The sequence below is a fragment of the Gorilla gorilla genome, chromosome 13 (genome assembly GCF_029281585.2).
Source record: "Gorilla gorilla gorilla isolate KB3781 chromosome 13, NHGRI_mGorGor1-v2.1_pri, whole genome shotgun sequence".
Lineage (NCBI taxonomy): Eukaryota > Metazoa > Chordata > Mammalia > Primates > Hominidae > Gorilla > Gorilla gorilla.
Genome location: NC_073237.2, coordinates 56788686 through 56800830, shown reverse-complemented (window position 1 = coordinate 56800830; position 12145 = coordinate 56788686). Strand labels below are relative to the sequence as shown.

Sequence of the window (12145 nt, the reverse complement as noted above, 5' to 3'; positions counted from 1 at the left end):
TGTTGCCCTCCCGTGAAGGCAAACTCTGCCTGGCTCTCTGGAGCGATGTCAGTGGAGAAGAATGCATTAGCCAAGTCCCATCGCAAAGTGCTACTGTCCCAGTTCTATTGTCAAGCCCATCAAGTCCATGATGGAAGGTCCAGCTGCATGTGGAGGGGGTGTTACTTATTTCAGTTCCTAATAATCCACTGTCATCTGCCAAGTCCCATCAGGCTTTCTGACTGGCCATACTGGGGAATTGTAGGGAATATGGATGCCACACACTATTTGCACCTCCTCTAACCTCTTAATAGTCTCAGTTATCTCTGGCAAATGGTATTGATGAGTGGAGGTAACCCATCAGGGTTGTGGCAGAACTTGGGACTGGTGATGCGAATGTCCACACAGTACCAGTTTTAATACATGAACTCTTAGTCTGAATTCTCCAACCGCAGTGTGTAAGTCCAGACTACGCAAAATGTCCACCCCCAGAATATATTCAGGTATAGGAGAAACATACACAGTGTACAGACAGGGAGCCAAGTGGCCAACGCCAAGATGCAGAGACACAGGTTTCACCTTCACTGACTGGCCCCCATAACCGTCAATAAATGCAGCTTTGCCCAGAAACTTATCCGGGTTTCCATAAACTATACTGCAGTCTGCACCAGTATCTACCAGTGCTAGGACCTGCTGTACATTAGTGGGGGACCAGTGGATTGCCAGCTCCACGTAGAGCCTCCAGTTGTCTGGTACCCTCCGCTGAGCCAGGCACCTCGGCCAGTTCCCTAATCAAACAAGAAAGCCTCCATATATTCACTTGTCTGCAAATAGTCCTTGAGTTGCAGGATCCAGGTGGGAGTAGTTTGAACAACATTGCTTCACCGTCCCACCTTAGGCATTCTCTGGAATTGCTGCTCTGCGGACAACTGCCTTCACAGAACCAACAGCATTCCATTGGGTTGCCTGTCAATTTTCTCCCGAGCAACCCCAGCTGCAATTAAATCAATACACATCTGCATGCAGTTCACCTGCTGGGGTTCCTTCTCATCTTGTGGGGTGGTTACCCACAGAGGGGGCACTTTCCCTTTCTTTATGGCATGGGTTCCCAGGTCCCGCCAATGCCTATCTCCCCGAGGGCTGCCATAGCATTAGTCACTTCACGTATGTGGCGCCTCACATACAGGGTGAGAACAGCAGCTAGAGAGCCAAAAGCTCTCTGGGGCACTGAGCCCAGCACAAGATCCCTCATGTGGGAGGTAAAGCGTTCATCATTTGGCCTCCGGGTATTCAGATCAAACATAGCCTGCCACATACCCATCTCCTGGAGTATCTGCACCAAATCAGTATATGATTGCTGTTTACTCACTGTTTCTGGTATCTTTTTGGCATCATTCCAAACAGTCCGTATGGCTGCCATCAGCCACTCAATTAATGTATGGTCACCTTGTCCTCGTACCATTGGCATGGCTGCAGCCGCTGATGAAAGGAGGGATGAATTGTAATAGAAGCCAGTTTCTCCATCTCAGAGGCAGAGCAAGAAATGCTATCAGCTCCTTTGTCCCGGAGACAGAGCATTCAGGCAGGGAGGGGTTTCCCTGGGTGCGGCCTGCACTGTTTACCTAACTGCTGCAACTCAGTGCAGGTATAAGCACTATAAGAGGTGTGTTCCACCACTTTGGGGGGTCCCTGGGCTCTCCCCTGGGGTCATATCAGCTGCTTATGTTCTACCCTTTGATGGATCACAGGGTGAGCCCGCAGTGGGGGAGCCTTCTTCTCTTTGGCATCAGACCAAACAAGAGTGTCTGGCCAGGAGGACAGGCTTAAGGTCACGCCAACAGCTGTTGCTAAGTCCTGTTCCAAGCTGTTTATCTGGGCCTCCAAGTGCCCTGCTTGTGCCTGGAGATCCCCCATCCTTAGGTTCTGTTCCAAGCTGTGCACTTGGGCCCGTAGGTGTGCAGCTTGCACTGGGAGGTCACTTACCTGTGGGACTGAGCATGTACTTCCCGCAGTGCAGTCAGAAACGCCCATCCAACTCTCCTGGCGAAGGTGCATTCCTTCTCTGTGCTGTGTGCTTCCAGCTGCTTCAGCGCTTTCTCCACATTTGCGGGAGACCCGCCCACTGCCTCCCACATTTCCATTGGGGCACATCCAAGCAGCACCTCTGCCACCGGGTACCATAGCCCATGCTGCAAGATGTTAGGGAGTGGCTCTCTAGCTGCTGTTCTTACCCCAAATGTGGGATGCCACATACATGAAGGGACTACTGATATGGCAGCCCTCTGGGAGGCAGAAGGCCATTGGTGGGACTGAGGAACTAGTGCCATAAACAACGGGAAGATGCCCACTCCACAGGTAACCATGCCACGAGGTGAGAAGGGGTCCCAGAAGCCGACCCAGGAGCCCTGAGGGGCTGAAGACCCACTCACTTCATCCTGCCAACGTTGCCAATTGTCAGGTTCACGACTATGCCAAATGTCCTGCTTGGGGTCAGGTTCCAGATCATGCTGAGGTTCGAGGGGAGTGGGCAGATGGTCAGATAACTAAGAACAGTCAGCATGGGCTGGAACCTGACCGTGAAAAAACACTCAGGGGGCTATGAACAGGTGAAATGTAGTTTTATTCAGCAGCTCTCTCATCAGCAGCTTACTCACACTAGCTCTCCCACACTGTCCACCTTTTCTCAACTGCTTAGTCCGGCAGCCCCCACATACAGCTGCACGACCGGCTCTCCCTTCAGGGTCAGCAGCTTAACTCTTTCTCTCTCTCTGGGCATGAGCAAGCCGAGCTGTGTTCTGGCTCCCTCCTTTGTCATCTGCAAAGATGGACAGCTCTGGTGCTCTCTCTCTGGGCGAGAAGTGCACCTGTACAGTGTCAACAGGGTAGTTATATCTTTTACAGACAATAGTGGCTTAGAGCCAAGTGATGAGCCTTCCCTATGTTATGGCTACGGTGGTGAGCTTCTCTATGTTATGTCTACATGGCTATGATAATGACTGGAGTTATACACCTGCACTCTAAACTCAATGAGTCTGGATGTTTATCTCTGCCTGTCCTTGACCAAAGCACAGCCATATTCCTTAGAAGAGAGTAATCACACTTCGTGCTGCAGGCATGATCTAATCAGGAATGGGTCAGGAAAGACCTCTTCCCACCCAGTAGGGTTGTTTGGTTGGCTAGGTGCACTAACTGGGGTGAAGACTGCTAAATTCCTGTTAAGCATCAGGCATTGCAGCTGCAAGATGTTAGGGAGTGGACTTGACTGGGTAATAGTCTAATCTGCTGCAGCTTTGCAGGATTACTGCAGGGTGCTATTTCAATTTTCTATGAATTCCTCATTGCTATCTCTGTCTTTTGGAATCTCTTAAGAAAGTGTATCTACTTCTTTAAACAGAGATTATGGGAAGAGAGGACTTTAGTGCTGACAGAGAATTTAGAAATTATCTGTTCTGATCTTCTGACTTCACAGAGGGTAAAATTTATGTTGTTAAATGCTAAGTGACTTGTCCAAGAGCATATTAGGAGCTGGTGGCAGAACTAGGATTAGAAGCTGGGTTCCATGGCTTCAATCGGATCTTCTTTCCATTATGTTACAATTAAGATCCACTGTACAAAGGTCAGTCAGGTTCAGCTATGCCTGAGGTTCATCAAACTTTCTTAAGCCTGGAGGGCTTGTTACAATACAAATTGGTGGGTTCTACCCCCAGGGCTTCTGATTCAGTAGTAAATGTCAATGGGCTGAGAAGGTGGAAGTTTAATAAGTTATCAGGTAATGATGATGCTGCTAGTCCAGGGACCAAACCTTGATAACTACTGAGATATCCTAAAGTTATCAAATGGGACAAACATTTCTTTCTCTTCTTATTCATTTGTTCAGTTGTTTATTCACTCATTCATCAAATATTTATTGAATATCATCAGCTGAAAGCCTCACATGTTGGTGCTGGGGATGGGAAACATGAAGATGACAAAAGCACAATCCTCTTCTTGAGGAGTTCACAATCACTGGGGAGGGACAGATGCATAAATAAGCAATTAGTGGGCAAACATTTAAGTGCAGTGATAGAATTCTGCAGAAAGTTAATGGTTGCACCAGAATCAAAGTAACTGAAGTGGAACTATTTCATGGAAGGCTTCACCGGAAAGGCAACACTCAGTCTGGGCCTTGAAGGACAAGTGGGATTTCTCCATATAATGCAGGGACAAAAAGATATTCCAGCTTGAAGGAATAGCATGTGTAAAGGCATAAAGAATGACATTTTAGGGAGAACTGGCTTAAGTAAGTGGCAGAAACATCGGCGGTACGGAACAGATGTCGAGGAGTGGAAGACAATTAAGACAGAAAGTTATGGAGCTGAAGAATGAAAGGCATTTCATGATCTGCCAAAGTGTTTGGGATTCATCTTGTATGCAGCAAAGATACTGAATGGTTTTAAGCAGGAACATGTTTTCAAGTTGCCTGGGCTACAGTGGAGAGTAGATGAGAGGGTTTCCTGGAAGCAATGAGGAATTAAGAATCTGTTATAGCAATCTACATGAGAAATGATGATAACTGGTCCAAAACAATAGCAATGGGAATGGACAGAAGTGATGATTAGAAAGTTAAAATAACCAGGGCTTGTTAACAGGTCAGAAGTAAAGAATGAGAGTAAGGAGGGAGTCATAGATAATTCCATGGTTTCTAGCTTGGCCAGCTGATGAAGTGGAAAGACTATTAATAGAGATAAGAAATAAAAAAGAAATAGGTTGGAGGGAGATATTAAAGGTTCATTTGGGACATGTTGGGACTCTGATGTCTGAGGACAGACAAGAAGAGATGTCCTGCTGTGACTGGGAAATACAGTTTGAGGTTCAGGAGAATGGTGCAATGTCAGGATAGAGATTGGGGTAATGTCTTCGAAGGGAATGAGCTTAGGGAGATGAGTTGAATGTCTTCTGGATTAATATTTACATTGCTGTCACAGTGATAAGTGATATAACCTCAATTATAAAGAAAGGAAACCAAGAGATTAATGATACTAAGGGATAACCAGAAAAAAGTGAAAATCAAAATGCAAAATTTCTAATTTTGAAACTTGAATATTTTGAGAATGGACGCTAAGAAAACAACTGTAGCAACATATGTTTCTAATTAGTGTTCTTAGCTGAGCCACTACTGGTTCATTGGCCTAAGACCTTCTTTGGGCAAATTCTTAACTCCTTCAGGTCTCAGTCATCTAATCTATAAAACAGGGTTGCTGAGGATTAAATAAAACAATTCGGGTAAAATATTTAGCATAATACTTGGCATATAAAAAGGGTGCTGTAATTTTTAATATATTTACTTATCAGTGGAACAACTGTGCTAGAAAGCAGAAAACAACTAAAAACACATATTAAAACTATCCAAGAAAACCACCAGTAAAAGAACAAGTGAAGTTAGTTACTGGGAAGACAAATGCTATTCAAATAAATGGCTTTTTCTTGCTACTTCCTGAATACACAGAATGGTATTTAGTCTGACACGCCACCTACTATGACTAAAACACCACAAAACACCTCTAATTCCTTATATTAGTTTTCTATTGCTGTGACACAAAAATATCACAAACTCAGCAACTTCACACAAATTTATCTCAGTTTCACATGACTGATACTCAGCTTAGGGTCTTACCAGACTGAAGCCAAGCCGCTGGTCGGAGCAGTGGTTCTTGGTTCTCATAGGGCCCTCTTGCAAGTTCACAGGTCATAGGCAACAATTCATTTCCTTGCAGTTGTAAAATTGAGGTCCTCATTTTCCTTCTGGCTGTCAGTTGGGGGCTACTGTCAGCATCTTCAGGCTGCCTGCAGTTCTTTACCACATGGCCCCCAGAGGCAGTTCACAACATAGATGTGAACTTTTTCTCTACGGGCCAGCAAAGAACTTCTGGAGCACTAAATCCTTCTCATGCTTCTAATCTGACTTCTGTCTCTGACTTCCAGACAGAGATTTATTGGGCTTATATGATTAGCCCTTCTGGATAACCCATTTTATGGTCATCTGATGTGGTACCTTAATTATACCTGCAAAATCCCTTCACAGCAGCACCTAGAATGGTGTTTGATTTGAGTAACTGGGAGGTGTGTGTACCCCAAGGGGCTGGAGACAGGGACCATCTCAAGACCCTTCTACCACATTCCTGAAGCCCCTGCAAGTTCAGTCACAGGACTGAGCAGTGATTTTTAGTGGCATGGCTGGATTTAACATTTGACCCTCTGGCTATTTCTCTACACTCCATTTATATTTGAATGACAAGTTGCGAATACCTCAAAGTCCAAGAGATATGCATTTTAGATGATGTGTAATTATGGGTCTTTCACCTTTAAGTCTGTGCCCCTAACACCTACATAATCATTGGGTCAAGACAAGAATTTGTCACTAAAAAAAAAAAAAAAAAAAAAAAAAAAAGCAGCTTTTCAACTAAAATTGTTTACTATTGTTTAAGAAATGTCAGTTTGATCAATGTAGTCCTGGCAATAAATCAGTTGAAGCCAAGCCTGGTTTGAGGGGATATGTGAACATATACTTGCCCTGAACATATTTAATTAAAGAGCATGTATTTTATGTTGTCAAATCAACTGGCTTCTTTCAGGAGCCTCCTAGCTTAGACACAGCCAGGCTGAGAAACCATTAATAAAAAGGAGCAAGCAGCAAATGCTAAGCTGAGGGTGGAGCTGAAGTACAAATCATGGTTGAGATGCTAACTTCCAGGGCTACCAGAAACAGCTGTCTCTGCACTGGTCTCAGCCAGGTAAAGCTCCAGAAACTTTTGAGACTGCTCTGCATTTGGGACACTCCAGGGCTGTCAACAACAGCTGTCTCCGCAACTGGCCTAGGGAAAAAAAAAGAGATCTCCCATCCCCTTCCCCTATCTTACCCAGATCCTTGAGGGTCAATCTATATGTGGGTCCTTTAATATGTTCATGTTGCTAGCTGATCACACTATTCCAGACTAGTCAATACAATACACGATAGGAACAAAAGATGGTGTAATGATTTCTTGAATATCTCGAGATACCAAAGTTTATACTCACTATATATAGGTTGAGTTAACGATATCTTGGACACTGATAAAAGCCAATGTTCACATGTACATTCACATTTTGGTCTCTGGATCCTAGAGAAATGTATAAGTGCATTTTAAATTACTTTTTGTAATTTTTATCTTGTCTCCTTCTTTGCTATAGGTAATGATGAGACTTTATAAACTCTCTTTTCCATGCTGTAAGAGGATTCTAAAGTCTGTAAATCATAATTAAGCTGGTGTTCTTACATGACTGAGTTATAATCCATTGATTCTTGAGCCCATTTATCCTGCTTACTCCACCTCAGCTTCAACAAAAGGAAAGATATTGGGGGCAGTAAGTGAACTTTCTGTATTGAAGGATTAAGACAATGTCTCTGTCTCTGAAACCTCTCTGAGAAGATTAGACTCATCCCTAAAACAAACTAGGATGTCTGGGTTAGCACTGGCAGAAATCAGATTTTGGAGTTTACTTCAAAAGAAAAAAAAAAAACTTTTTTAACAAATGCAGATTTTCCTTTTGCTTCTTCCCACATTATAGACATGGTAGAACAATATTTTGCCCATACTTAGTTAAATTATTCCAAGATGGAAAGAACCAAACACACACTTTGGCATTATTAATGGTGAGCAGGCAGGTTTATTCAGAAAAAGCTCAGATTCATACTTGTAAAAGTCTGAGAAAAACATTAAAACGCTATTACAATACAGTTGACCCAAACAACACAGGTTTGAACTGCGCAGGTCCAGATGTATCTGTGGATTTTCTTCCACCTTTGCCACTGGGACAGAAAGACCAACTCCTCTTGCTCCTCAGACTACTCAGAGTGAAGATGAGGATGAAGACCTTTAGGATGATTCACTTCTACCTAACGAATAGTGAATATATTACTTCCTTAATAACATTTTTTTTCTCTAGCTTACCTTCTTGTAAGAATACAGTATATAATACATACAACACAAAAAATATGTTAATCAACTGCTTTATGTTATCAATAAGGCTTCCAGTCAATTGTAAACTAACTACTAATTAAGTTTTTGAGGAGTCAGGTTATACGCAGATTCTCCACTGAGCAAATGTTCAGCGCTCTTAACTCCTGTGTTGTCCAAGGGTCAACTGTATATATATTTAAGAGTTATTGTTTACCCAGTAGATCAAGCCAAGACCAAGTTAGGTTTATGTGTTTTTGGTTTAACCAAAGAAAATGTTCAGACTAAAGCAGTCCATCAATAGAACAGACTGCCTTTTAAACCAGGGAACAACTTGTCTTTGTAGGTATTTTAGGTATATGAATGACCATATGTATCTGCTTTGGGTCATCCATGGTCCCTTCCAACTTAAAACTTCTCTATTCATGAACATTGCATAACTGAGCTATGGATTTCATATAAATAATATCTTGTTGCCTACTTTAGGTTTGAAATGTTTTCCTTCTCAGTTGCATAGATATATATAGCACCATCCCCACTATGAACTCTGATGTAGAAAATACAAGATTCTAACGTCATCTGTGAGGCTAAAGACTTAGGCACTTCCACATAATGCTGCAAAAAGCAACAGCCGTAAAGGTACTACTACTTGCTCAACATGTCATTCCAAACAAATACACTATGATTAGCAGCTGAATTTAACAGTATCTTTCCGCTTTGAAAAACACTTTATATATCTTTACAAAGAAGCCATAGTATCTCAGGGTAGAAAAACCCAACAGGTAGAAAAACATGGCCTTCTCTTAGAAATGAACTATGTAATTTTGAGTACTTATCTCAAAATCATCACAGAAACATATCTAGTGCTTGTGGAAAAAGAATCAAAAGATCTTTTTTTTTTTTAGCTAAAGGTTTTGAATTTTTCTTGTGACATTTAAGTCTTTCATTGTATGCTGATTTTTATGATTATCTAACTGTTTCATAATGGTTATTCTTGCCTCCATGAAAGGGAAGACTAGAACAAAAAACTGACAAGAACAAGTTCTAGCTCCATCACGGACTTACTGAATGACCCTAGGCAAATCATGTGGGCTCTTTCTTGTGTTTTAAGTTTTACCTCCAATGAAGTAACTACCTCAGACTAGCTGTGAAGCTCTGATAAGGTGATGGATTTGAAAATGCCTTGCAAAGTATAAGCAATTCATACATAGAAAATTTCACGTACTTCTATATATTGCATGATGCCCACCCAGGGTTAGGTTGATAACAGTTGTTGATCCAATTATGAAAGAAATAAAAAGAACTCTTTAAAATAATAAAGTAAAATAGCTAATTTTCCCATTGGTTTACCATATGCTCTATTTAAAAGTTTTAAAAATTATACTAACTATATAACTAAACATATTTGTTTATTATATATATGATATGCAATTATATAAGACATACTATTATGTTTATATATAATGCTTAATTAAACAATTATATTTAAACATAAGTTATACTTTCCTTCCCCAGATAAGACAAAGAACCTGTTTACTTCTCTGAGGGATTTATTGGTTCCTGTGAAATCTGTGAAGGCCACAAACACTCCATAGCCAGAGAATGACAACATACGATTTTCTTTTCAGTCTTGTAGTATCCACAGTAGTGATGTCTGTCCATGTACAAGTGTCTGTCCAGAACACCCATTAAATTCCATGCCCGCTCTGTGTGTCACGGGGAAAGGGACAGAGACAGAAGACAGATTCACTGGTGGTACTTTCAAACAACGCGGTAGGCCTTCCCTTTGGGGTCTGCCATGACAACGATACCCCAGGTGGCAATGCCTAGAAAAAAAACAACAATACCTTACCTTTATGCTGCATTTAAATTTACCAAGTGTTTCACATATACACCATCTTATTTAACCCTCACAACACTTCTGGAGGATATATTACCATTGTATCTTTCTTATAGGCAAGTGAAGCACAGAAAAAGAAAAAAAAAATCAGGAAAAAAAAGAATATCCTGTAGGAGAATTTACCTATACAGGATCAAGAAGGTAAGACAGTTAGAAACCTAAAATTCTATTCACTGACAATCGGTTTGAAAGCTAAAAAAATCATGACATTTGATTGGATGACATCTTGACGATCACAGAACGGGGCTGTGGGCCACATTACCCAGGTGTACCAAGTAGGTGAGCTTAGAACCCACGTCTAAAGATCTGGGATTCAAGGCAAATTTCTTAAATTAAGGTCAAGGGCCCTCGCTCAGGCTTTCTCCAGGACCTGGAGAAAAAGTATGGGCTTTGAGATCTGATATACCTGGGATCAAGTGACTGTCATTTCCTGACCATGAACACAATACTCCTCGTTGCCTCGGTTTGCTCCACAGTAAATACTATAATCATACCTACTTCTAACAGCTATTCTGAGAATTAAAAGGGCTGAGTCTAATAAGGGTTCTCAAGAAATACTAACTTAAAATTAAAAAAAAAAAAAAAAAGAAAGGCGTTCCAACAACTTCCTCTCCCACCTTGTTTGAGGTGCCCCCACCACCTGACCAGCGCCAGCACCCCGCCTCCCCGCCCACGTGGCTGCTCCGTTTCCTTCCTCTACCCCGCAGATACCCAACCCGCCCAAGTGCTGTGCCTTGATTCTCACTGAGGCCGATGACCATCTGCGTAATGGTCCATGGACTCGGAGGGTATCCCATCTTCATGGGCTTCCGTGCCACCCAGTACACGTACCCGCCCGCCCCCATCAGCCCCAACCCAGAAAGCACGCGACAGCTCCAGCAGGTCTTCAACAGGCGGTGTTCTGCTGGGGAGGTCGGCGCTCCGGGTGTAGCTGGGGGCGCAGGCTTGGCGGGCGCGGCGGCGGTACCGGGAGGCGGAGTGATATAGGACTCAAAAGGCTGGGACAACCGAGACCCCATGTTGTGGAACTCGGCCTCAACCTTGGGCGTCTTTGGTTCAAACTGGCGTAAACGACGCACCGGAAGGCAGAGCGCCGGAAAGCAGAATGCCGGGACGCTAGCGCAGTGCGCGGAGGAATCTTAAGGGCTGCTGGGAAATGAAGTTCTCCTCCGCTTCAGAGGGAGAAAAGGTGAAAGAATGCTGCTCTTTCCTGCTGGATTTCTCTGGCAGCAACAACCTCGGATGCGCTGGAGGACAATTCCAGCCCTCCTCCCCGCCGCACCCCCCCCGGCCCCCCCGCCCCCACTGTTTTAGAAATTCTGTAATCGCTACTCACTAAATGAATCACCTTTCAGTCTCCTTAAAGGAGAAGTCTGGCTCTCTTAAGTTTCCTGCCTCACATGAACTGCGAGACCTTGGGCATGTCATATCTCCTATCCAGAGGCCTGTGAATCAAGGAGTTGGGTTTTATATGTACATAATCATGTGCTAGATACAGACATACCATAGCCATTGCAGGTTTGGTTCTAGACCAACACAATACAGCAAATATCTCGATAAAGCAAGCCATGCAATTTTTTTTGGTTTCTCGGTGCATATAAAAGTTGTTTATACTGTAGTCTATTAAATGTGCAGTAGCATTGTGTCTAAAAAACAGTATATATATCTTAATTAAAAAAAAAATCTTGCCCCAAAAATGGTAACGATTACCTTAGCCTTCAGTAAATCCTAATTTTTTTTTTTTTTTTTTTTTTTGAGGTGGAGTTTTGCTCTTGTTGCCCAGACTGCCCAGTGCAATGGCACAATCTCGGCTCACTGCAACTTCCGCCTCCCGGGTTCAAGTGATTCTCCTGCCTCAGCCTCTCGAGTAGCTTGGATTACAGATGCCTGCCACCACGCCTGGCTAATTTTTTTGTATTTTTAGTGGAGACGGGGTTTCACCATGTTGGCCAGGCTATTCTCAAACTCCTGACCTCAGGTAATCCACCTGCCTTGGCCTCTCAAAGTGCTGGGATTACAGGCATGAGCCACCGCACCTGGCCACTTCTAATCTTTTTGCTGGTGGAGGGTCTGGCCTTGATGGTGATGGCTGCTGACTGATCAAGATAGTGGTTGCTGAAGGTTGGGGTAACTGTGCCAATTTCTTAAAATAAGACAATAACGAAATTTTCTGCAAGAATTGACTCTTCCTTTTACGAAAGATTTTTTTGCAACATGCAATGCCGTTTTATAGCATTTTAATAACCACTATATAACGTCTTTCAAAACTGGAGCCCTTTATCCAACATTTTGA

The 12145-nt window shown here is 42.9% G+C and overlaps 1 protein-coding gene across 3 annotated transcripts; it reads right to left on the bottom strand.

Annotated features, from left to right (window-relative positions):
• Window positions 1-7642: 7642 nt before the first annotated feature.
• Window positions 7643-10988, bottom strand: DMAC1 (distal membrane arm assembly component 1). 3 transcript variants are annotated; one of them, XM_004047799.4, is made up of 2 exons: window positions 10598-10988; window positions 7643-9778 (listed from the first exon to the last, which is right to left on the bottom strand). In XM_004047799.4, the coding sequence occupies exons 1-2, from the start codon at window positions 10869-10871 to the stop codon at window positions 9714-9716; spliced, it is 339 nt and encodes a 112-aa protein (XP_004047847.1). In that variant the 5' UTR covers window positions 10872-10988; the 3' UTR covers window positions 7643-9713. The 3 variants fall into 3 exon arrangements, with proteins under 3 accessions (XP_004047847.1, XP_018889732.1, XP_018889733.1); XM_019034187.4 differs by having other exon boundaries at window positions 10586-10953; XM_019034188.4 differs by having other exon boundaries at window positions 9577-9778; window positions 10684-10957.
• Between the last annotated feature and the right edge of the window lie 1157 nt (window positions 10989-12145).

Coding starts and splice junctions, on each gene's coding strand:
- DMAC1 (XM_019034188.4), bottom strand. CDS start 10,871: ATGGGGTCTCGGTTGTCCCAGCCTTTTGAGTCCTATATCACTCCGCCT. Junction 9,779..10,683: donor GGGCTGATGGGGGCGGGCGG/GTACGTGTACTG, acceptor TTTTTTTTCTAG/GCATTGCCACCTGGGGTATC.